The 26226-nt window shown below is 46.5% G+C and overlaps 1 protein-coding gene across 1 annotated transcript in view; it reads left to right on the top strand.

Annotated features, from left to right (window-relative positions):
- Nucleotides 1–26226, top strand: part of LOC147705912 (inactive serine/threonine-protein kinase TEX14-like) — a 722788-nt gene that overhangs the window by 577896 nt on the left and 118666 nt on the right. Inside the window, exon 16 of the mRNA XM_086929575.1 lies at nucleotides 15490–15599. Coding sequence (XP_086785701.1) covers nucleotides 15490–15599 — 110 coding nt within the window. The remainder of the gene's footprint in view (nucleotides 1–15489; nucleotides 15600–26226) is intronic.

The raw sequence follows: 26226 nt of genomic DNA, 5'->3' as shown, positions 1-26226 counted from the left end.
GCCTAGACTCTCGGTACTGCACCTATCAAGATGTAGGGTGTAATCCAAAGGAGTGGTGCTCAGATCAAAGGAAAAGAGCCTCCTGGGTCCCCATAAGGGGATATAATCCACAAATGTATACACAAAAGAAATCATCAGTCAGTCAGTCATAAGCTTTTATTCGATATGCAAGATATCTTGTAAGCACATTTAAAATACAAACATTACAGTCTCCAAAAAAATCATCATTCACTCTCTATTATTTGTCCGAACTCGAGACTACAGGGGGCACTCAGATTACGTGTGCTGCTCCTTGAATTACTTTGCTGGATAAGACTTAGCTCACCTGAGGCGGAAAGCCGGGTGATAGTTAGATCGTTTTTTAAAATTAAATCATTTATTTGTGGAAATAATTTGCGTCTGTTTTCATTGTTTTTAATTCACTGCACTGACCATCTATCCTACTTTCCTCTTTCCCTCCGTGCTGATACACCCGATTTGTGGTCTGTGGCCGGAGCTGCCCTTGTTTATCCTGTGCACGGTAACTGGCAGAACTACAAGTCCCAGCGCCTGCGCGCTGCACACGGGACTACAAAACAAGGGGTGAGCGTCCGCTCGCGAGAACTCGAGACTACTGGGGGCACTCAGATTACGTGTGCTGCTCCTTGAATTACTTTGCTGGATAAGACTTGAAGAAGTCTCAAGAAAAGGGACGAGATGCGTTGACTACGTTGGTGTGAATATTTTGCATATTGTCAATAAAGAACTTACAATATACGACATGTCTGAACAAATTTAACTGATCTTGACGAATTCCGGAAATAAATTACGTCAACTAAATAATGGTGGAATCCAGTATTGCAATTAATTAATTTTGTGTTGACCCGAAAAGACAATATATGGAAAAATAATAAATAGTTAGTGCTGATCTCTTTTGTACATAATATTACTATATTTGACTACCAAACAGAGAGTCACAATTGCAGTTACCTTGCAGTTAAAAGGGACTTGATTTGAATGGTGCAGCAGGTGCAGTGGCCCTGGGGCCAAAAGCTCTAGGGATCCCACTAAACTAGATTATTATTCCATTTTACTACAAGGCAACAAGTGCATTTATGTAGCAGGCAATAGGGGCATGCTTTAAATGGTGCATCAGGTGCAAAAGCACCAGGCACCCCACTAAACACCTAATATTGCTATATTTTACCACTAAACAGGCAGTTGCAAGTGCAGTTACCTTACAGACAACAGGGTCATGATTTGAATGGTGCAGCAGGTGCAGTGGCACCGGGCCCAACATTTATCTGAACTCCTCCAAACACATAATATCGCTATTACATCAATGTATTCTATTATTTCTTTCCTTCATTTCAGTTTTCAAAATGTTGCTATTACTTACCCGCACTATGCCACTAGCAACAGCCCAATACATTGCCTTTTTGTACATAAACAAGTCATAACATTTTAACAGACTTTCTGTAACTTATATTGTCCAACTACTCAGTAAGCTACAACATATAACAAAAAATAGCTTATTATTAATCACATAGGAGAAACCTAATGCATTTACCATTGCTTGTTTGGAGGTGGTGGTCAATGGGGCTGCAGGAGGGGCCACATGGCCCCACCAATAATTAAAGTTAAAGACCTGGGATGTGGCGTCTCCCGTGGCTGAGGGGGGGGGGGGTCCGCACGCCCCCCCACCCTCGGCATTTTTTATTGTAAAGGCCCGGGGTGGAGGCCCCCGGGGCTGCGAATGGCTCCAAGAGGCCCCCTATTTCATTAGTAAACAAGCCAGGGAGGTGGTGGTCTACGGGGGTGCCGTGCGGGCACAACCCACATAATTCAAAACAAAAAACCTGGGGAAGTGGTGGTCTCCGGGGTTTAAATAAACCCCAATAGGGGGACCCCATGTGCCCCTTCCTTTTTTTTTTATATGCGGCTGGGATTTGGCCCACCAAAGGGCTTCTTTTAGGGGGAGCCACCGCATCTTTTTTTTTTTAATTGCCCCGGATCCGCGGATTCACCCACAAATTTGCATCAAAAATTAAATTACAAATAATACTTTTAACACCCGGCAAGGTCCCTCTGGGATCCCCCCACCCACGATATCTTGGGGGTCAGAGTATTCCTTCCCTGCCCCCTTTTCTTTGTTTTTTACTTTGTTTATGGAACTCTGATTCAAACCGAGTCTCAAGATGGATGCCAACACTTCTTGGTTGAAATGCTGGCAGCCAATCAAATTTCAGTTGGATACGCGAGTCCACTGCAAGGTCTCTCGTCCCCACATATCTATATTTTTTTAACTTCAGTATCTCTGAAACTACTGAACGGATATACACCAAATCACAAAAAGCACACTTTCCGGACCAACATCTAGCTTTCTGCCAAATTTGGTGTCATTCCATTCAGCGGTTCAGGTTGTAATCGTGTTCAAATAATGAAAAATCCCATAGACATAACATGGGGAAAACGCATTTTGGGACCCCCCCTTTTTTCTCATGCGCCGCTTAACTGATCACCAGAAACTTTAACCACAGCAGCTGAACCAAAAAGGTGAAGTTTTTGGAGATTTTCGTGAAGATTCGTCAAGCGGCGTCAAAGTTATTGACAAGACAAAATATGCCTTTTCATATGGAAACGTTGGCCCTAACTACCTACTGCCCATCACCACTAGTTAATACACACACACACACATTTAACACAAGAAAATATATAGAGCATATATAGATCACTTTAGAACATGGTAGTCTTTCTAAATAATTCATTTAAAAGGAGTATGAGAGAATATATGTATCTCTATTCTTTCTAAATAATTCATTTAAAAGGAGTATGAGAGAATATATGTATCTCTATTCTTGAAGGGGTATTAAGCCCAGCTAATGATGTGTACTTTTAAGAACAGCCATGCACTTTATGAAAATATTAGTACTGCACTTTAAATGCACACTTGAGCAGTAGTACTTTATAAGAGTTGCCCCCTGTTGTATTCAGGCAAGGGCCTGCCATACGGGAGAGAGAGGGGGATCGATAGGGATCGTTAGGGCCGACTAGGTTAGTCCCCCCCACATGCTGGAGCTGCAAGAAAGTCCATAGCATAAAACAATTCTATTTACATATTTTTCCCCACAGCGAAGGCAGTTTCATGCTTTCTCATCCACCACATGCATTCCAGAAAGGCCTGCACCAGCAGCTTACCTCCGGGTAACTTCATGTGGTGTCAGTCAGCCAGCACTGCATACAGCAGTCATTCGAGACTCCTTTGAAAAGCACCATCACCGATCCACCTGTGGCCCCCAGGTCAAAACTAGAGATCCTTCCAACTGTCAGTGTCACCCATATCCAACAAGTGATAGCTTAAACTGACAGCCACCCTTAAGGTAAGTTCCTACTGCAGCTGTTTAGGACAGAGGAATAAAAATTCAAATTTAATTCATTTTAACTTACCTTATTTAGGCTGTCAGCGTCATAGCAGCCAAGGTTTCAGACTGCTATGTGTGACATTTTCAGAATTTCAGTGTAATTATGAGTGACATTTCAACGACTATGAGTGACACTTTCTCCAGATCAAAATTCATCAATGAAGGAGGGAAATATATTAAATTAAATTAGAGCAATGAGAAAAATATAAAAATGCTGCAAAGCACCTGAAATGCACTAAGCCTCAGGCTGAGAGACAGAGCAGTCTAAGGCATATCCAGCAGCTAGGACACTGTAGTGTTTATCATTTTATAAATGAGTCTCTCTCAATACTTACACAGTTGTTTTTAAGTTCTTCATGGAATGGCTTGAAACTGCCAGCATGAATTAGTTAATATACAGATAAAAATGTCCTGCTCCACTTTCCATCCGTGTGCTTTAACAACTAGCGTATTTTTGATGCACAGTTTAGTTAGGCTAGCCATTCACAAACAAGGGCACCACCTTCAAGAGACACCCACCAGCCTCTCCTGAGCCGCATTTAATTGCCTATCGTGACTTAAGTAAAGCACAGTTGTTGGCTGGCCCACCACGAAGTGAAAACGAATTGTGACAGACTGCAGTATGCACAAAAGTAAGGACACTATAACCTCCAAAGAATGTTTTTCTAACTAAAAATGCCCTCAGTGTGCCGCAAAAAGTGACTTGTCAACATGAAAATTAAAAAAATACTTGTGATACCGTTCTTCAGTAATGTGCCACAAATCTTAAGTGCGCATTGTTCACAAACGTGCTCGAAGTTTAAAAAATCTGTGAAATTATGTGCTGAACAGAAACCGAAATGACATGCAGCTGCTGTTAGTCAGATAGTTATGAACGTTTAGAAACGGTAATCCGAAATCCTTGCATGAGTCAAAGAAACATGTAATTCCCTGTAAATCAACACCTGTGTTAAAATGAGCTAATGGGGAAAAGAAACAAGAAATATAGAAGCTCGAGTTCTCAAATTAAAACTTGCACCGGAGTTGGCATATCAAAATATGTGCGGTGACACAGAGTAAAGCCGGGGGCACAGATCATTTGGACCATTCAGCCCCTCTCTAACTTCCAGAACATTTAAGCACACACTTACTTTAGAAGAAATTGCAGCTGTGGCCATCTCAAGAGCTCGAACAAAAACGGGCCTCTGTAAACTTAATTCAGAGGTCCTAAGGGATATGAGTGGGTATATGGAGTACGTCCTCCCTTACAAATACTTTATAACCGCAAATACTCCAAAGGAGACCTACTATGAGACCCACTGGATCAATGCAGGTAGCGCAACTGGGAATAGGGAACTTATGAATAGGGTGAGATTAAACATCAACTCACTAGGGATGTGTATGATATGCTTACCATATCTATGTAATGAGAGGGGGGCAACACTAGTTGTTTTTAGTTACCCTCACACACCCTAGTGGTGTCATGCTTCATCATCGGGTCACCCAGACTCCTATAGGTCAGGGTGAGCTCAACCACAGTGTTGGGAAGCTCTTGTGATAGTGAAGGCAAGTGGATCTAAATAAAATACCTCAATCAGACCCCAGGTTTCCCTTTATTCATGGGTCTGGTTGGGTTGTTAAAAATAGAGTAAAATGGGTCTTACAAGGATTTTTATGGTCCTATGACCCTAGTGAAGTGCTGACATGTTTCAGTCCTTAGGTGGCCATAAAGGTCCCGGACTTTCTTCAGGGCAAAAATGAGTTACCCCCCTTATGTGTGGGGCTAATTAAGTAGGGGAATACACTACTCTATCAATGTAGCGAGGGAAGAGTAGCTTCTCCTCGTGTTAATGTGTTGATAGTGTTGTGAGATGCCAGGCTCCATCTGCGGAAAAGATTATGGCAAAAAACACATTATCAGATATAGACATTCTCCATATTATTGTGTATAATCCCACGCGTGGAACACTGACTTCACAGTGAACATGCCAGTCTAGTGGAGAGCACGAGTGCTCTCATTCTATGTCACTCAATCTTTTATGTAGTGGCATTTTCATTATGTGACACCCAATTATTAGTGTCAAATATCACACACTATTGTAATCAGAGGATGTGACATTGTGAAGTGAAATACCAAAACAGTGGTCGCAGTCTCAATTGCAGTAAAAAATCTCCATAAAAACACACCCATACATGTTCAAAAATCGTGTTTACCGTTCTTCACACCAGCACATTCATGCATGTCATGCAACTATCACATCATCCATAGTAGCACTTACCCAAATTACGTTGGGCGTAGGCTTCTCAGTCAGCAAGACAACGGGGCATGCTCTCCTAACCAAAGGGTGTTAGTTAAGTAAGTGTCGGTATCGGTAATGTTGTAGTAAGCATAAGATTAGAGAGAGCATCCAGCGTGTAAAAGACCGATTATACACGGTCCGAGGTTAATGCGGGATGGGGGCGGGCGTACTACTTACTTATTGTGAGGACGCTCCCTACCGGAAAACATACGGTCTCGCCTCCCGGCTCACGGTTGCTGTTCTTGCCGGAGCCGGAGGCGAGCAATGTTTATATCCGTGTTGTGCGTGACGCGTCTGACGTCACGGCCGTAAATAGTCCCTTTCCCGGCTGAATGGATGCCGGGAATTGTAGTTTAAAGCTCCGGTATCGGGCTGAATGACTACGAAAAACGGGATAGTTATACAAGCTACTGTTTGTGGGATGCATATCTCTTTTTAGTAGGTATAGACACCCATGCTATAATTGTACTGCAGCAATACTAAATACTATGACATATAATGACTGTGATGCTTGCCAATGTAAAGCGTATTTGCAATCAAATTATGGAATTATTCTTGTTGCTTGGAACCATGTCGCGGGGGCATATTTATATCGCGACGAAGTGTGATGTAATCATGATACATTAAAGATGGAAGCACAATATATAGAAATATATGCCAAATTAAAAATCACACTTTTTGCATTTATCATGACCGATTACGCTGGGCTTAATTAATAAATAAGAGATAGTGGCACAATATATAGAAATATATGCCATGTGAAAATCACACTTTTCGCTTTTATCATGATTGTTTGTGCTGGGCTTAATGGGTAAACAGTCTGTAATCTGTTGGATCACGGTGACTAGGTTTTATTTAATTGATGACTCCGTTTTCCGCAGTACTGGGGTCAAACAAAGGTGGGAAGCACAGGAAGTAAGGATAATCAACTCAGGAGGCATTTTATTACAGACTAACTAAGATCAGTATGTATTGTTCAATATATGGATCGTTCCTTTCAATGTTGACAACAAGGACTTCCATAGTATGCTTAGTTCTTAGTCTGTTACTGTATTAATAGAATGGGGGTCTTGGTTATATCTAACCCTAATATCATTTTCTCAATTGTGCCCACGGTATGGAATCATTAAGGCCCATGATGTGAGTTTTGAGACAATAGACCCACCGCTGTTCTTTCTCTAGTAGTATTGTTTTCAGGTTATTGCCCGGCTTAATTTTCTCGATCACCGTCCATTTTATATCTGTGTCCTTATGATGTTTCTCAACATAATGAGCTGTAAGTCTGGTAGCGGTGATTGTCCTCCTTATTGTGCTACGGTGTTCACTAATACGTGTCTTTATCTTTCGGGAGGTCATTCCCACATAGGACAATTGACATGGACATTTGATCAAGTAAACTACTGCCTCCGAGTTACAATTTGTGTGGCATCTTTGTTCCCATGGTGTATTTAAGCCAAGATCCAATTGTGTAGTGTGTTCAGTAAATTCGCATGCCACACATGACCCACATGGATAATGTCCCATCACTGGAGTGGTATTCCAAAGGGTCGTTTGTGTGTTTATTGTTGGTTTGAAGCTGTTGGTATGTGCAAGTGAATCTTTTAGACTCTTATTTCTTTTAAATGAAAACATCGGTTTTTCATATTCCAGGTTATTGGATGTTAAGATGTTCCATTTTTTATTTATGATCTTTTTGATCTGATTTGACGAGGAATTAAATGTGGTTACACATATAAGTTGTTGTGGTTCAGTTCTCTCATTGGTTTCGAGTAGGGACTCCCTCTGTGTGTTCCTTGCTCGCTTCCTGGCATTTTCAATTATTCTTACAGGGTATTTTTTTCTCTTTCAATTTACTTGTCAGAATAGCTCGCCTCTCTCCCTGTAGCGACCGGCCTACCACATCAGGCTCGCTCTGGCTGGCTCAGTTGCACTGGCCATCATGGTGGGCCATGCTGGGTCATCGGGCGCGCTTGTCTTGATGCAGCCGGCCACAGGATTGATTACCTCGCTGTCGCCTCGCCGGCTGTGACCTCAGGCTCAAGCTAGGAGCCATTTCGGAGGTCATCACCTGCCCATGAACTGAAGCAAAGGGAAAGCAGTGTCTCTTGAGTCGAGGCGTCACTGTAGTAGCGCGTGGGCTGGCAAAAAAAAGATGCCCAGGGCCGTCATTGGTAGCGCTTTCGCGTGCTACTAGATTGATGGCCCTGGGACCCACTTAAACTGTACGGCCTGCGGCGCACGTGCTCTTGCACTTTCAGATACACGTGTGGTGAACTGACTGCTAAGCAACAGCCACCACATGTGCCCATCGCCCCCAAAACAGTGCCGCCTGGGGCGGACCGCCCCCTCCCAGCTACGCCAGTGCTTTATCCAACTATATCTGGGCTACTCCTGGGATAATGGGGAAGCGGAAGGCATTGGAGGAGAGCGGGGAGGGAAGCGAGGGGGGGGGGGGGGGGGGGGCAAAACGTAATATTAGGAAAAAGCCCAAAAAGTCACAGAAGGTTGCTGCAAATAATTGTGTCATGGACCGAATAGACACAATTATTAGCGATTGTGAGGATATCCTCGAAGCAGCACTTCTTAAACATGTATATAGCAACACCAAACCTCATCAGAAAGAGAAGCTCTATGTATACCAAGCTAAGCCAGCCATCCCAGATATGTTTTGCAAAGCCAGAAAGAGTCAGTTGCCCACCTCAACCATTAAGGCCCAGGACCAAAGTGCTTCTCTACCAATTGTAATTGATCTGGAGGGTGGTGAGCTTTCTCTAGATGTAGATCATGTTGCCCACATTGATCCAATCGTCATTTGCACCAACAAATTCCAACCACTTGGAGATGCACAAATGCAAAACCGGGTACAGGTGATTAATTGAATGCGAGTACAAGCTCAAATTCAAACTAATAACCCCCCTCAAGAGCAAATTACTACTGCAGGTATGCAAGTGCAGACTCTAGAAAAGATAACACAAGAAGTTTCCATATTGAGAGCCGAAGTGCAGGTAATGAAGGGTTCATTGGAGGAGATACTTGTACTGGTTAAATCTTTAGTTTCGGGGGCGGGACCACAGGGTCAGTGCAGCTCACAGGGAGCTAATAAGATGGAACCCTTATTCGGACCTCCACCTAAAGACTACCTGAGTCCTCGGATCAACCCAGACCTTCCAGTTAATAAAGACCTGGGAGAGGCAAGTTTAAACACAAAACTATATCCAGTCAAGAAAGGTCCCATTGGCTCGAATGCTCAATCAGTGAGGCACACAGTCCCTGCCGCAGACTTTGCCAATATCATTACACCGCATGGCACACAACTAGATAGGACGATCTATCATCCCCTTAGGTACAAAGATTATGCACACGAGGGCTCAAGGTTCCCAGGACCTGGCTTGGGGTCAATCAGAGAGTATAAGCATAATACACATAAGCTGCCAAGAATTTATATGGCTAACGTCCCAAAACTAACTCCAAATGGTGGCATTGAGAATTGGGATTCCCTAACGAACAAAGCCATCCATTGGATAAGGCAAGTGAGAGGTTGCTACTCGGTGATTGGGGAGGACTTCATAGCTGCACGAAGGATTTCTCTCCCAGGGACCGTATAGATTGCAGGGTTGCTCTAGCCTTGAGATTAATGACTGACTAAACCTTAAAGATTTACCCAGGGTTCAAAAAGGTCCTACTATTACATCCTCTAAGGCGGGACCTACGAAGAAGCCATCGTCCCCTATTGTAATTGTGGCTCCATCGTCGGAAGCTGATGGTGTGTTAGGAATGACTGTCCTATCAACACCAAAACAATCCATGCCCCAGACCCCAGATCCTACCCTACCCGAAAGCAATGTCTCGAGTGGGTTTTTTGCAGAACCTGTTATTATACTGGGCACACATCTACCAGGAATGGCTAGGTACCCAGCACAGCATAATATAACGCCTCAGATTTTAGAGACTCCCCCAATAGAATGTAATATTTTGAGCTGGGACATCGCAGGACTTAATTCAAAGCTAAGCTTGCTTGAAGTGCATACATTTGTAGAGGCACATGCAATATGTGTCTTTCAAGAAACATGGGCCGAAACACCCCCGTTTTGCGATGGGTATTTAAACTCCTCTGTAGGAGCCGATAGGGGAGCAAAAGGAAGGCCCTTGGCTGGTTTAACTATTTGGGTTCACCAAGAGTTTTTGGCCAATATCCAGGTTCTTTCCACCCAGAACAAGGATATACAGGCGATCAGATTGACCACTCGAGATCATTTATAAATAGTCTTATTTAACATCTATGTCAGGGGCACTATGGGGAAAAGATCGAGAGTTTTAGCGGCTCTTGAAGACCTCCTTGATATGCAACCTGATGCTTCCAAGGTGATAATAGCGCGGGACTTTAATACATTGTTTTAACCCCTTACCGTGGAAGATGGACACTGGACCGAGGTAGATGATAGTAAATGGGGGGTTCCGCCGCTATAGCTAAAGCCTATTGGAAAATGGTCGGATGTGGCCATTCAATTAAATAGCATCTGCATGGAACAGGGCTTACGGGCTCTGAATGGGCACACCAATCAGACAGGCAAGGAGCGAATACTTTTAACAATGGCTTTCATGCAAGGAGAATAGACTATGTCTTGGTAAGACTGTGCCTATGGCATCTGGTGGTGGACATGAAGGTCATTGATAGGCTTGAAAGCAACCATAACCCACTTTGTGGTTCTCTGTATTTGAATTGTCAAAAGGCAGATTCACACCTTAGAGATAGGCATCACTTAGGTGAGGTTGTTCCCACCAACGGCCAAAGGAGTGTTAAGTGGGTACAGATAAGAGATTCGCCAGACTTATTAGATAACATCGCTTAGAGCTTAGATCTCGCTATTAAAGACCTTGAAGCTTGTGTATATCAAAAAAGAGATCCTACTAATATATTAAGTACTCTCTCCACCTTCTTTAAACTCTTGCGCTTCTACTTTGTAAAGCAGGGGGAAAAGCCCAAAGCGTCTGCCTCGAAAGAGGGGCGTTGGTATTACATTGACTGTCGGGAGGCGCGCCTGGCCCTAGGGAAAGCCATAAAAGGGGGCGAGCCAATAAAGGTTCGCGAAGAGAGGACACTCTACATGCTCATGCAAACAAAAGCCAAGAAAGCCTGGGATGATAAAAGGTGGCAGGAATTAAGGGGCGCTTGTGCCACATATAATCCAAAGCAATTCTGGCACGTCTACAAATGGTCTACCGGGGACAGGCTGAGCGCCCTCAAAATCACGTCTCCGTATCTGACTGGGTAAACCACTTTAAACCTCAATATGCTTCAACCCCATAATCGGGCGATAATGACTTTGTAAGTGTGTTGTACTTGGAGGAAACTTTCACCAAGGCCGAAGTAGAGTCTGCACTGAAATCAGTATTGCCGGGAAAAGCACCAGGGCCTGATGGCATTCCTGGCGACATTTTTCTACATGATAAAGCCAGATGGTGCAGATATATCCTCTTGCTATCAAATGCGATTGCACAAAGTGCCCTGATACCCGTTTCTTGAAAAAGCACGGAAATCATCCCTGTCTATAAGAAATGGGACAAAGCAAGCCCGGGGAACTATAGGCCTATCAGCCTGATCGACTGCCTCCAGAAAATAGTTGGTAGGATGGTGCTAAATAGATTACAGGGGTGGATTGAGAAGTCTGGAGTTTTATCTCCATTGCAGGCTGGATTCCGAGCGTTCTTAAGCACCATCGACCAGGTGTTTAGATTTATCTTAATACACTGTAAGATTGTGACAATAGGCAAGGGTAGTCTTTATGCCGCCTTTGTAGATCTTAAGGTGGCATTTGACCTAGTTCCCCGTTGGAAGTTATGGCTAGTTCTGAAACAGTTTGGGATCCCTTTAGACCTCTTGACTCTGATAAGAAGGCCCCACGAAGACAACAGCGCCCAAATTAGATGGGGGGGCGGGGGGGGTGGCAGGGGGAAGTCACTGAATTGTTCCCTATAGAACGTGGCGTGGGACAGGGATGTGTGATGGCCCTTACGCTATTCTCGTTATATATTAACGGGATAGTTGAATGTATGAGCGCAACACCAACTAATGCCCCCACACTAGCAGGAGAAAAAACACCGATATTGATGTTTGCCGATGACACATTGATCTTGTCCAAGACGCCTAGTGGGCTCCAGAAAGCCCTAAAAAAATGTTGAGGACTTTTGCTCACAGAGGGCCTTGGAGGTCAATATGTCCAAGACAAAGCAAATGGCATTCAATGCGCATAAGGCTAACTTGAGGGGTTTCAGTATGAAGGATGGACCGCTAGAATCAGTAAAGGAGTTCACCTATCTAGGGGTGAACTTCCAAGGAAACATGAAATGGGATCGCCAAATCGAACTAGCATCTCTTAAACTCAGGCAGATTTCAGGGATTCTCTGTCAGGAACACAATCTTTCTCACTCTAAGCCCATTTGCCCAGTCCTAGAAATGTACAACTTGAAAGCTATTAGTTCAGCACTATATGGCTCGGAAGTCTGGTGTTGTGAGAATCTTGTAGCTCTTACCATCTCAGAAAACAGGTTTTTAAGAAAAATCACGAGACTACCCCTGAATACCCCAATGAGCCCATTATTAATTGATCTAGGCAAAAAACCTATCGCAGCAGTTGCCAAACTGCGTCCTCTTCTGTATTGGAGGAGACTATGGATTACACCAGAACTTGCAGGCTATGCAACAGGTTTCCTAGAACAAATAAGGGCCGATACCTCACACCGTATCAAATGGTTATGGGCGGTTAGAAATCTTTTGGCGGATCTAGGCCTGATCTCGTTGTGGGTAGATCCTGTAAACTCCCATTTTCCAACAAAAGAGGTGCTAAAGGCTAAATATTGGGAATGGTTTCAGGGAAAAAACACCAGGCAATTAGTGTCATCTCGCTTCTTGGACCATAAAGCTATCCCAAAGCTGGAATCTTACTGGGACGTTATCACTAAACCACTGGACCGTAAGTTGTACTTCCAGTTCAGGGTGGGAAGGCTCCTGGTGATATCTTTTACAGTTAAAGGGTCAGCTCAAGTTACATTTAAGTGCCCGGGGTGCAGATCCCGCAACGAATCCCTGGCCCATATCCTTTTTGCCTGTGTTGCTAATGTGGCCCGCGCCGGGCCTGGCTGTTCCAAATTTGTAGGCTTTTGGGCACAAGGCGGGTAGCTGTAGCGGAACGCATTCTGCGGACTGACACTTCACCGCCCATTGTAATAGCTATGGCAACATTTTTAGGGTGGTCATGGACTTTGAGGGCTCGCCTAATAACCTAGAGTGTGTGTAAAAATTGAGGCGCCCCAAAGTAAGGCTCATATCTTCGAGCTCCTCATGGTGGGGCAGAGTGTGTGTCCCAATTATGTCCTATATGTTTATATACCAGGAAGTATATTAGATATAATGGTATTTTACCTAACAATGAGATTTGTACGTATCTTAATTGTTTTATTTTGTACTCTAAAGAGTTTTTAATTGATTTTAATTCATCAATCTCACATATTGGTGATGCAAAATAGTTTTATTTATATGATATATGTATGTCTTCCGAGTGCTTTATGTTTTTGTATAATTAATTCCATTTGTATTATTGTGAATCGCTTTTATGACTGTAAATTGTCGAATAAAGCTGTTAAAATGGATGGTGTCACACGATTTGCAGGACTTGTATTTTCCTATACCAGTCCTGCTATCCAAGAATAGATTGTCTGTTTTGTTGATTGTTTGACTCACTACCAGTTTATGGTCCTTCCTTTTTGACTTACAATACCCCCTTAGGTCTTTATGAAGGTCATATCAGTGGTTGAAGCTCATCTGCTCAGATCAGGGATATATCTGTTCCTGTACCTCAGTGACTGATATAGGCCCACCACAGCTGGTCTCTTATCACCTTCAGCTCTCTCCCTTAACTCTGACCTGGGTTTTTCAAACAGTCACCCCAAGTCAAACCTCCTTCCCACAGGACATCTGCCCTTCATTGAGATCATGTTGGGCTTGATTGCTCTGAGGAGGTTCTCCCATGTACAAGCCCATGGTATGACAACAATGTTAGAGTGTGGTAGCTTTTTTTCCGGCACTGTCAGTCCTGAGGCTGCTAGGACTCCTTGCCTCCTGCATACTGCTTTTTCCACATGCCCAATTGCACACTCTGGCTCTTCATCTGAATCTCCATTTTCAGTGAGTCCAACGCATGAAGATTATTCTGATCCTTGTCACTGGATTGTGCCATGCCTTTCACAAGAAAGTACCTATAGGCATTAGGGTGCATTCAACTATGGGTAACTACTTCTTAGCTGTTGCCCATGAGCGTTGTCATTGTGAACATCTGTCAGGCTGCCTTGTGCGCCTTGATCCACACATTCGCCTGGTACTATTGCCTTCACTCTGAAGTCTGGAGGGATGATCATTGTTCTAGGACCGAACTGAAAGCGTAGTGTAATTCCCTCCTCAGACTCACCTCGTTGGAGGTCCCACTTGGCTAGTAATTCACCTGATCTGGAAACGGGGAAAATAAATATCAGAAGAAAATGTGACTTATCTTTCTGATGGATACTCAGTCCCCCTGCAGATTCCTCAGGAACCAGCCTGCCTTACTATTCTAAGGGAAGGCATTGATGATTTTGGTAATAGAAACCTCAGTTCTTTTGTACGCTGCCATAATTCAGTCTATCGTATCAGTCTTTCTTCGCTCCGTAGATTGTGGAAAAGAATGAGAAAGGTCATCTTCCGGGGGGGCATCTTATATGGCTCTAGGGCTTTATCTATAGTGGAAGGCCTGGAGCCGTTGCTGGAGCCACGTGATCCCTTCTGTACTAAGCAGCTGTTTTCAAGATGCTGCGTCAACTCACCATGTTCGGAACATTTTGGATGATAGACGGAATACATCGTTTCTGGGATCTGAGCAAGTGTTCATCAACTTTACAGGCTCCAATGGCCATTTGTTTCCTTTCGATGTGGGAGGAGGTCAGAGCTGTGAGAGCTCATTCCTCTACACACAAGGAGGGAATCTGTGTTCAGGAATACAGATGAAAGGCATGCAGCACCGCTGGTGCTCGGTGCTTCTGGTGCTTCTGGTGGCAGAGTAGAGACTGCTGCATTATACATGGAACTGGAGGTCACTGTTCCACGTCCGACGTGGATTAACAACTTCTGTCTAATTTAAGTGGCCTATGGTATGGTTTTGGATTTGACATTTATTGGCAAGTGCTCACTCACCCCATCATCAAATATGTCCTGATGCGGTGAAAGGCATTATTATCATGAAATTTGTCTGGTTCCTACTAAGCCATACAGTTAGTCCTCTTATAATTCAGCAACTATTTCCTACTTATCGGGCAGAAGCACATCTGTGCATTTTTCAACACCTTTTAAAGGAAGAGCCCCATACGATCCCGCTTTAAATAATTAAATACGTATGAACAGGATGTAAATATGAATGTCGTCCTCCATCACCACCCCAAGAACCACAACGCTGGCTAAGGTTAATTCTTGTCAATTTACCCCACTAATGAGAAATGCTCCACGTTTGTTGGGCCAGGGTGTATATTTCATATGTATTAATGGCCATGAGTTACCAGAGGCACTTGCCAGGCTAGGAGTTCAAACTTTCAGTTGTTTGATTTTAGCAGAATCAGGTAGGGTGTTGCTTTGTGATATTTTGTCTGTAACGTTTCTCTGTCTCCATGTAAATCCCTGGGCTCCTATAGAGATGTCAACAATTATAGGCGGGAAGAGGGGGATCTAGAATGCCTATTAAAACAAGTCACTAATCTATTGTTTCTTTCCATGTCTTATCAAACTACAGTTTTCAAAAGATGTTCCAGAAGTAGCAGATGTATTCCAAAGTCCAAATGCTCTCTACGTGTCCAGTGAGAAGAAGTCCCCTCCAGACCGACCTTTCACAGAGCTGCAATCGTGAGTGGAGCATATGAAACCTGGTGATTTAAACTATGGTATTAGGACTTGTCGTTGGAGCCCCCTTTTTACACAGTGGGACTCTCCTTTAACTGTACCCTCCCCTATTCAACGTTTCCTAGCAATATCCTATCATATAAAGCATCACTCAAGCTATATTCTTTCTGGTCATGCCTCTCTACAAAGTGCTGTCCTACCACAGCTCCTTCTACCAGTGTTGTCACACTGCCAAATGGACCTCTGCCTTATTGCTTTATTAGATAGCCTCTCTGGCAGACTTTTTAGTCTGCCTCCCAATTGCTATCAATTCCTTGCACTTAACTTCCCATAATCAGACTGTTCGGACAGTATCCTCTAATAACATCCTCTCCAGTTTCACATCCTCTCAGTAAACCTCTGTACTCGCAGTATCCATTCCCAGCCAGCCACTTCAGAAATATTCTTTCCTATCAAACCTCTCCCATGAACCCTGGGGCAGCTTCTCACAGCAGTGCCGTCTCGTGACAGTATCCTATCCTAGTAATTTTTGCTGATGTTCTCCCCTAGTCAGCCTGTCTTAGGAGCATCTACTTCAAGGAAAATAATTTCAAATTATCTTGCTCCTTGGAGAAAAGAGATTCTAGGGCAAGTTAGAAGGAAGCGGTTATGCTCTGACCTTTTTTACTTCTAGCAGCAACCAAAGGGCTAGGAGATCGCACGGCACAGCTGGCAGAACAAAAAACCCAGATACTGACTGCTTCTGGAATTATTTTGCCTTATAATAATTGTTGCTTGTTGTAATTGTGCTCTATTGTATTTGTGCCTATCTCTTTCCTGTTGACATTTCGGCACCCTTTTCCAGCCGCTGAACCCTGCGGCCCCTCCCCTTCCCTATTTAATGGCAGCCACTGTGGGGATGACCGAGCAGGACCTCTGACCTCCTGGCCCAATTCCCACTCTCTGCCTTAACAGCTCAGCTGTGATTTGACTGCCGCTGCACCCGACACCTCCTCCTGGAAGGTGTTCAAGGCCCTTCTGTTGCCTGCCTGCGTGTCGCTCCCTGACTGCTTCTGGAATTATGTTGCCTTATCGTAACTTTGCCTTGTTGTAATTGTGCCTCATTGTAGTTGTGCTTTACAGTATTTGTGCCTATCTCTTTCCCTTTGACATTGTTTTTTGGTTTTCAGTTCCCTTTTCCCACTGTTAAACCCCTGCTGCACCTCCCCCCTGCCAACACCCGCACCTGCCTCCAAGCTGCGCTTTCCTCCTCCTTGCCAAAGGCAAGCCCGTCTGCGCACTTTCACAACCCACCACGACCAGCGCCAGGAACCCTGGACCTCTGACCATCCACCGCTATGACTCAGCTGCCCTCCTCGCACTCAACCCCGGAAAAAACATCAACTGCCAGCAGTCGACCTCGAACACCACCCACGGCCAGTTCTCCTGCTGACACTGCCTACAATCCTTTACCATCCACAGCACCCCGCGACCGCTGCACCCGCACCAGACGCCTGCACCACCGAAGCCCAGAAGTGCATCCTCCTCAATGTGCACTCCCTACACAGACACGCAGTAGAGATCTGGGATTTCCTCAACACCCTCCCGCCAGACGTTGCCTACTTCACGGAAATCTGGGCATACGCCGCCTCTGCCACCTACATTCCCGACGGATACAAGATCCAGAGGAAGGACCTCCCCCACTGCCCAGGAGGAAGACTTGACATTGCACACAAGGGCTCCCTCTGACCAGGGCTTTAAGTGGGCCGGGTCTCACCGGTGCTGAGCACCGGCAGTTATTTAAAAGGGGCCTCAAAATGGGTCTCTATCGGGCTCCGTTTTGTGCCCTGGCACAGGCGGTCTGTTTTTTTCCGGACTGCAGTGACAGCAGGCACATTGATGTGCGCTGCTCACACTGCTCACTTCTCACTATTGGAGAAGTTACGGCATGACCTCATGCCAGGTGAGCGCTGTAGGGGAAGGGAAATCCTTTAAAGAGAGTCATTTTCTCTCTGAATCTGCCTTCTCTTTTTGAAACTTACATTGCTTTTTGTTGTTGTTTTTTAACTCTTTTTATTAACAGTGCTCAGTCTGATTGACATATCCATCCATAGGTCACATTGCATCGGAGATAAACAGGCAGTGTAAGGCATACAGAATAATCACAGTTAGCCAGCATCAAGACAATCACAGTGGAACTCATTACCCGAGGCGTCCCCCATCCCCCTATATCTTCTCCAAGGCCCCCAGATCTTCTTCCACTTCTTAGGGCAACTCCTGCTCTTATAAATAGTCTCCTCTGCCCTCTGGCACCAGTCCAGGTCCCGCTCCCACTGGTCCCACTGTGGAGGCGCCGACGCCCCCGCCAGGCCCTGACGATATTTCTTTTAGCTATGCCAGCCGCCATGGCCAGCTAGAGTTTCCCATATCTGGTCCAATCAGTGGGTCCCTTTATCATTAAAAGCAGTCATTTGGGTTCCCTCGGAACCGGAGACCCCACCACCTCTGTCATTATGTCTGTGACCTTGGTCCAGAATGTAACGATCTCCGGACAGTCCCAATGAATGTGGTAGAAAGACCCTTCCCCTCCGCATCTCAGAGCACACAGGGAGGACTGGCACCCCCCAGGTATACTACGGAGTGCAAGGGTATTACACCCGGTGCAAAATTTTAAGTTGCGCCACCGGAACTGGACTCTGATCGCAATTTCCCGCGGGCTTTGCAGGGCGTCCTGCCAATCATCGTCGTCCAATGGGCCCAGATCCCTCTCCCAGGTCGCCCCTTAATGACACCAACAAGTCCGGCATATTGTTGAATAACTTGCGGTAGATTGTGGACGTTGGCCTGTCTAGAATGGGATCCAACAATAACCGATCCTCCATGGGGGAGTATTCCGGGACTGACACGTCCCCCCGAATATGGGATCGCAGTGCGTGTACAAGACACATGTAGTGATAGTTCTGCGAGTCCCGCAAGTCATATTCCTTCTGCAAGTATGCAAACGAGCGCGGGGCATCACCCTTCCACAGGTCCCCCAAATAGTCAATGCCAATGAGCTGCCAGCCCTTGAAGCCCTGCAGCCTGGTCACCTCACTCAGCTGCTCCCCATAAGGTAGTCTGACCCGTCATGGACCCCGGCCACCCTAGAAACCGATTCGCTTCTTTTCAGCATTGGACCACTACTTCTGTGTGTGAGGTCAAATCAGTGCACACCCTCCTGGTGTACAGTAGAGACTCGCAGTTTCTGCCCGGCATCACTGAGCGATCTACTCTATAGGCCGGCCCAGACCTATCCGTGTACACCCAGTCGTTCACCACCTGGAGCTGGGATGCCCAGTAGTATAACTGCACGCCCAGCAGGGCCAGCCCACCGTCGTACACCCCCCGTGTCAGCTTACGAAGCGCGATCCGCGGGGCACCCCCATCCCATAGAAGCATCCGAACCGCCTGAGACACCCTCTTGAAGAATCCCGACGACACCTGATATGGGGTGTTCTGGAGAAGATATATTAGGCGGGGCAATGCCAGCATTTTGAAAATGGTTGCCCTGCCCATCAGGGATAGAGGCAGCATGCGCCAGTGGCTCACATCCGTGAGTACGCGCCTCAACTGGGGCTCGAGGTTTCGGGTGAAAAACGCTGCCTTGTCTCTAGTAATAAACACCTCCAATTACCTGAAGCCATCACTTGCTACCACCGCCGGACATCTGGATGGTATCCACGGAGGTGGGCCGGACAGGGGAAAGATGACCGATTTCGACCAATTGATCCTATAGCCCGAGTAGCTTCCAAATAGTTCAAAGAGGTGGAGTGCCTGCGCCATGGACTGGTAGGGCCTAGCCATGTAGAGCACGATGTCATCAGCATAAAGGCTAATTATGTCCTCCCAGTCATCAGCAAAAGCCATGCCCCGAAATGAGCAATCCCTTTAATCCAATGCGCTAAGGGCTCCAATGCCAGGGCAAATAAAAGGGGGGCTAGGGGCAGCCCTGTCTCGTACCCCGCCGGAGCTGGAAGACTCTAGAAACCGTACCATTCACCCGCACCAGCGCCGCAGGTTGTTCGTACAGGAGGCGCACCCAACTGCAGAAGATCGGCCCAAAGCCCTACCTCCGCAGAACCATGAAAAGGTATGGCCATTCAATACTGTCAAACGCCATTGATGCATCCAGGCCATCAATGACGTCTGCGTGTCCCCCACCCCTTCCGTCATGTGCAGTACGCCATACAGATGTCGCAGATTGTGCCTGGTACTTCTTCCCTGCATAAATCCTGACTGATCTACTTGGACCAGGTCAGGCAGTAACGGGAGCAGCCTGTCCGCCAGAACCTTCGCTAGCACCTTTGCCTCCATCTTTATGAGGGAGATCGGCCGGTAGGAGGAGCAGAACTCAACCGGCTTGCCTTCCTTGTGTATAACAACAATTGTGGCCTCTCTCTGGTCCGTTGGTAGTACGCCGACCTGACATGCCTCTAGGTACATCCTGAGGAGGGGCCCCGTGACAATACTTGATTGCTTCTTGAATATCTCAACCGGCAATCCATTAGGACCCTGCGCCTTGCCCGATTGCAAGGAGCTGAGCGCGGCTTCCACCTCCTCCCCTGACAGAGCTGTCTCCAGGGCAACACTCTGGGACTGCGACAGGGTGGGAAGTGCAAAATCCTGAAGGAATTCTGCACAATCCTGCTCCTCCCTAGTACACACCGGAGTATAAACCTCCTCCAGGTACGTCGCGAACGCCTCTGCGATGTCGGTACTTGTGGTCGGCAGGGCGCCCGACTTATCGCTCTTTCGTGAAAGTACAGTCTGCGAGCGAAACTGATTTGAACCCCCATCATCCCAGATGGGAAAAATTTGGCCATATTAGTCTTGATGACTCTCTTCAGGGAATCTATGCCCTGAAATTGTAGTGTAGTTCCTATATTCCCAATAGGCTCTGCGCATTGGAATAATATATTCAGCAGTGTAGACGTAGGACTGAGGTCGACTAGGTCTCTACTGACTATATTAGACTTAAGGTTTGCCAGTTAGCTCAGAGGTCACTAGAAACTTTCTCGAATAAAGGAGGAGGAGTTTAACCTCCCTGGATAGACAAGAAGGGATTAGCTTCTGACAACCATATAACATGACAACTTTGCTCCCTCAGAATAAGAGTGTATCTCTAGAGTCGTGTGAAAACAATAGACAGCTATTTCACTCAGTCAATTGTGCGTACTTAGTTTCACCAGAGTGCAGAGAAAAGAGAGACAGGTGTTTTCAATAAAAGGTGTAATTTATTGAGCAGTCTTCTTTCTCATGCAAGAGAAATGAACTGCCATAATTGCAATACTTAATGTAAAGTAAAGTGCGTACAGTAAAAAGAGTATTATGAAATAATACTGTAAAAGCATTGATATGGTTTCTTAGCCATAAGATACTTTAAAATGGATAAAATATATACATACATATATACATTGACTAACGTACTCAACTGGTGCTTCTAACTATGTCTACCCCGGTGTACCTGACCTAAGCCTAATACGTGGGAAGGAGTAAGTAAGTAGCAGTTTAAGTTAAGTTGGTTTAGCCAAGAATCTGATTCTAGAATTCTCTTTAAGGGTTTAGTCAGCTCCGTACCTGGGTAATAGAATGTAGGAGGTCTGGTATCTCTTTCAGGACTCGATATCCCAGCAGCCCGCGAAGGCGCCTGAGAACACCGGAGCTGGATTTCTCGGCAGGAGAAAAGACAGTGTCTCTCTCAGTGCGTCAAAAAGGAGGGGCAGCGTCCGTGGGCTCTCGCATCAGCTGGGCTCTCGGGCAAGTAGATAGCTGCTCGGCTCCAAAACCACCACCGTGTGTTTGCTTAAGGCAACGTTGGTATATTTATACCTGAAAGGTGCCAAGTTTGACGTAAGGTTTGGACATAAGACGTCAATAAAGATGTCACTAAGAACTGACTGTTCCTTTAGTATTCGCAGGAGTTCAATGACAAATCAAAACAAAAGCAAATGGGGATTTCCAAGGTTGCTGGAGGTTTGGTGTGTCGAAAGAACTCGCTGTGCTCTCTAGGAATCTAAGGAAGTAGCTTTGCCGTGCTTTGGACTGCAAGGGCTATTTGATAAATATGGATGTGATTCGTATGCCATTATAGGGATATTATTGATTATAGCCGTACAAGGGCATAAAATAGCAATATTGATTTAGGTTCCTAGATAAAAACACAATAAAATCAGGATCCCCTTCTGACCCCTACGCTCCTTAAATCCATAATACAGGAGGTTAACCCTTGTAATAACTCCATCATCAATTCGTCCCTCCAATCAGGGGAGATTCCCCCACAGTGGAAGGTAGCGTCAGTGAAACCGTTACAGAAAAAGACGCTACCAGACCCCACAACTTTGTCCAACCTACGACCCATCTCTCTTCTCCCTGCCATTTGCAAGATTACAGAATCCTATGCTAACAAACAACTGATGGCATTCCTAGAAGAAAATGACATTCTGCATCCCTGTCCAGCAGGTTTCAGGACCCACCATTCCACCGAATCTGCACTTCGGTCATCCACCGAAACCATTCATGCTGCATTGGATCAGGGCAAACTGGCTGCCTGATCCTATTAGATCTCTCTGCAGCATTCGACACGGTATCTCATGCTATCCTTTTACATCGCCTCGCTAATGCAGGCATAGCAGGAACCGTGTTCGAATGGTTTAAAAACTACCTGGCACATAGGCGCCAGATTGTTATGTTGGGCGATTTCTGCTCAGAAGAAAAAACAATTAAAACAGGGGTTCCGCTGGGCTCCAGTCTGAGCCCCACTCTATTCAACCTATATATGGTCCCCCTACTAAAATTAATCTCTTCCTATAACATCAGTATTATCGCCTACGCTGATGACACCCAGCTTGTTCTGACCCTTGATAAAAATCAATCCAATGCAGAACTAACACTGAAAGAATGCCTGTCAGCAACCTTCAAGTGGAGGTCACACAACCATTTAAAATGTAACTCAGCAAAAACTAAGATTATTCCTTTTGGTCCTAATAACTGTTTCCCTCCACAAGATTGGTGGCCTGAAAAGGCAGAAGCTCCCCCAATGACTATCAATGCTGCTTGAAATGTAGGCATTAAGTTTGACAATACCCTGTTATTTAACCAACAAGCCAAAGAAGTAGCAGGGGTATGCTTTGGTATCATCAGGAGCATCAGAATTTTTTTGATTTTCTCCCTCTGATTGCCAGACGTACGGTCGCTGTAGCTCTAATAATATCCAGGCTGGACTATTGTAACAGTCTGTATGCAGGGCTAAATAAATCAGCCCTGCACAGACTTCAAATGGTCCAGCATGCAGCCACTAGGCTGGTCCTCAGACTGCCTAGAAATTCTTCGGCCTCTGGAGCTTTGGATGCCTTACATTGGCTCCCAGTACATAAGCGCATCCTGTTCAAGGTTCTTACCATCACATACAGAGCCTTCCACCATCATGGCCCACTGTATTTGCGCAAGTACTTCAGACAATACCATCCGTCACGAGCACTCAGGTCCTCCACAGCTAACTTGCTCTATGTCCCCAGGTTCAAAATGACGACAAGAGGAGGAAAATCCATTGCAGTCATTGGCGCGAAGGCATGGAATAAGTTACCTCCATTCCTGCGTCAATCTGTCATTCAGGAATCTAAGCGCCAATATACTCCCTGGAGTGGTAGCGCGCTATATAAGTGCCATTTCATATCACATCACATCGCGCACTGCCGCCACCCAAGAACGTTCTCTGTCCCTACGTTCCAGCCACGCTAGGAGCTTTAGGGCTTTGTCTCCGACATCATGTATACGGTGCTGCGTGGCATAGGCACAGGCACAGGCACAGGCACGCGCCTCGCCCTCTGCTAGGACACTGAGCTCTTTCTGCTTTAGTTCCAAGGGATGGCGACTCTCTGGCGTGGAAACCACCTCCACCCCCCTTTCCAATTCCGTGATTTCAACCTCGAGCCTACTAATTTGTGAGGATTCCTCCTTCTTTTTTGGCTCCAATCAGTGCCTGTGCCTACACCCGTAAGACGGTCTTATACGCCTCCCACAGAACAATATGTGATGCTACGGACCCCTGTTTTTCCTCAAAGTAGAGCTGGGAACCCTCCCTGAGCTTGGTGCCAGGGATCTATCCGCAGGATCGCGGCCTTATTTAAGACTGGCCTCCTCAGGGTGGCACCCACCGGCGAGTGGTCCGAGAGACCCCGAGCCATGATTTGGGGGTCTGAAAATTCCCCCAGTTGATCAGTCTGAGTCAGGAGGTGATCCAGTCTCACGAAGGACCCATGCCTGGCCTTGTCTCACAGTGGGATGATGTTCCGGCCATAGATCGCTTAGGCCAAAAGACTCCAGAAAGCCCTGTAGTCCCAACTCCCCCTGGTATCCCCGCCCCCGATCTGTCAAGATCCGCTGTAAGGACTGCGTTCATATCTCCACGCACCATGAGCGTCCCAAATGGAAGATCCGTCAAGAAGGCCCCCAGTTGAACATATGTCGTTGAGTGGAGGCCCGGCAAGACATAGCTTGAGCAAAAAACAATTGTACGTCCCTCCCATCTACCCGCCACTGCCACCATGCACCCCAAATCATCTGTCCATTCCCCCGAAAGAACTATAGGGAACGTCTTGGGTATGAGGATGCCCACCCCCCTGGATTCAGATGTAAAGCCCGAGTGGGCAACCATTCTGTACCCAAAGCGATCCAGGGCCCGACAGCTGTTCTCACGTAAATGCGTCTCCTGCAGGAGAACCACGTCCGGGGAGTGTCTCTTCAGGTGTTGTAGTACAAGGGTTTGTTTACCTAGTGTCTGGGAGCCCAAGAAGCAATCGTGTCCCACCCACTGTTCGACTGGAACCTACAACCTTGTCAGGAACTACCCGCCACCACTGCCCCAGAGGAGTTGACAAAGAGCTGAGCATAACCAACCCGTTTCTAACACCCCCCACCCCCCCTGTCACAACCAAACACCCCATCCCCCCAACTCCCCCCTTCCTACCTCCCTGCCAGGTGAGCCTCCAAACACCCACCAGTGAAAAAAGCAGAGTGCCGGTCGCCCCAAATCCACAACAAAGAACACACCAGAGGAAACATGGGATCGCTAGCCTGAGAAAGATGCACATGTATCATGTCGGATCATACCCCCTCCCATACGAATCACCCCCCCCTCCCGGTGCCCTGCTTGCCGCCACCGATGACATCAGTATGCTACTCGACCAGGGCCACACCGCGGCCCTCATCCTCCTAGACCTCTCCGCAGCCTTAGACACCATCTCCCACCGCACTCTTGCAACCAGACTCCACAACATGGGCATACAGGGGACCACACTCAACTAGATCTGCTCTTTTCTCGCTATCAGATCCCACAGGATCAGACTCCCACCCGTTCTCTCTGAACGCACAGAGATCAACTGTTGAGTACCCCACATGGCCCCCCCCTCGCCACCATCATCAGACAACATTGGAACATGGGCTCAGCATAGTATCTTAGGCCGAAGACACCCAGCTCATCCTCTACCTCATGAAGAACCCCAAAGACACCAGACTCAGCTTCCTGGAAGGAATGAAAAACATCTCAGCCTGGATGAGCCACAGCTGCCTAAAGCTCAACTCGGAGAAGACAGAGGTTCTTGTCCTCGGACCCTCCCCCACTGCTTGGGACAACACCTGGTGGCCCTTCCCCCTTGGAAACCCACCTACCCTGACGGACCACGCCCGGAACCTCAGCATTTATTTGGACTCCTTCTTCACTGTGACTCACCAGATCAACGTCGTCGCCTCTACCTGCTTTAACACCCTCTGCAAGACTTTCAAGTAGATCCCCCCTGAAGCCAGAAAGACCATCACCCACGCACCCATAACCAGCAGGCTGGACTACGGTAACGCCCTCTATGCTGGAATCAACAAATCCCTGCTACACAAACCCTAGACCATCCAGAACACTGGAGCCAAACTCGTCCACGGCACCCCACAACACGAGCACATGACAACACCTGCGAGACCTCCACTAGATCCCTGTCGAGAAGACAGTAACCATCAAGCTACTCACCCACGCCTACAAATCCCTCCACAACATCGGACCCAAATACCTCAACAAAATAGTCTCCTTCCATGTAACCAAAAAAAACCTCCGCTCCACTGACCTCGCCCAAGCAGAGACCCCATGTATCCTCAGAACCAGAGCAGGAACCACATCAGGACTAAGGCCTGGAGCCAGCTTCCAGTGAACATCAGACTCTCCCCCACCCTGCACACCTTCAGGAAGAACCTCAAAACCTGGCTTTTTGGGTGACCCGGAGCTGCACCCCCCTCCCCGGCACCCGAGTAGTGCGCTCTATAAGCCCCTGATTGATTGATTGACCCCTCACATGTGTCTATTTGGACCACTGCGGCCCCTTACAATCTGATGGGGCTAACAAGTACATCTTTGTGGCAGTGGATTCATGCTCTAGATTCCTGTGGGTTTGGCCTCACCGCTCCGCTGACCCCCAAAGTGTTGTAAAGGATTTGTGAGTCTTCATAGGGACATACTCAATTGGCACAATACATTCCGACTGTGGCCCTGCTTTTAGCTCACGGGCTTACAAAGAAGCCATGGGAAGTTTGGGTGTAACATTGTATTACTCCTCCCTGTATGTCCCAAAGG

Source organism: Lissotriton vulgaris, chromosome 7 (genome assembly GCF_964263255.1).
Source record: "Lissotriton vulgaris chromosome 7, aLisVul1.2, whole genome shotgun sequence".
NCBI lineage: Eukaryota > Metazoa > Chordata > Amphibia > Caudata > Salamandridae > Lissotriton > Lissotriton vulgaris.
The sequence above is the reverse complement of the archived record's forward strand: the minus strand, read 5'-3'. Positions and strand labels throughout refer to the sequence as shown.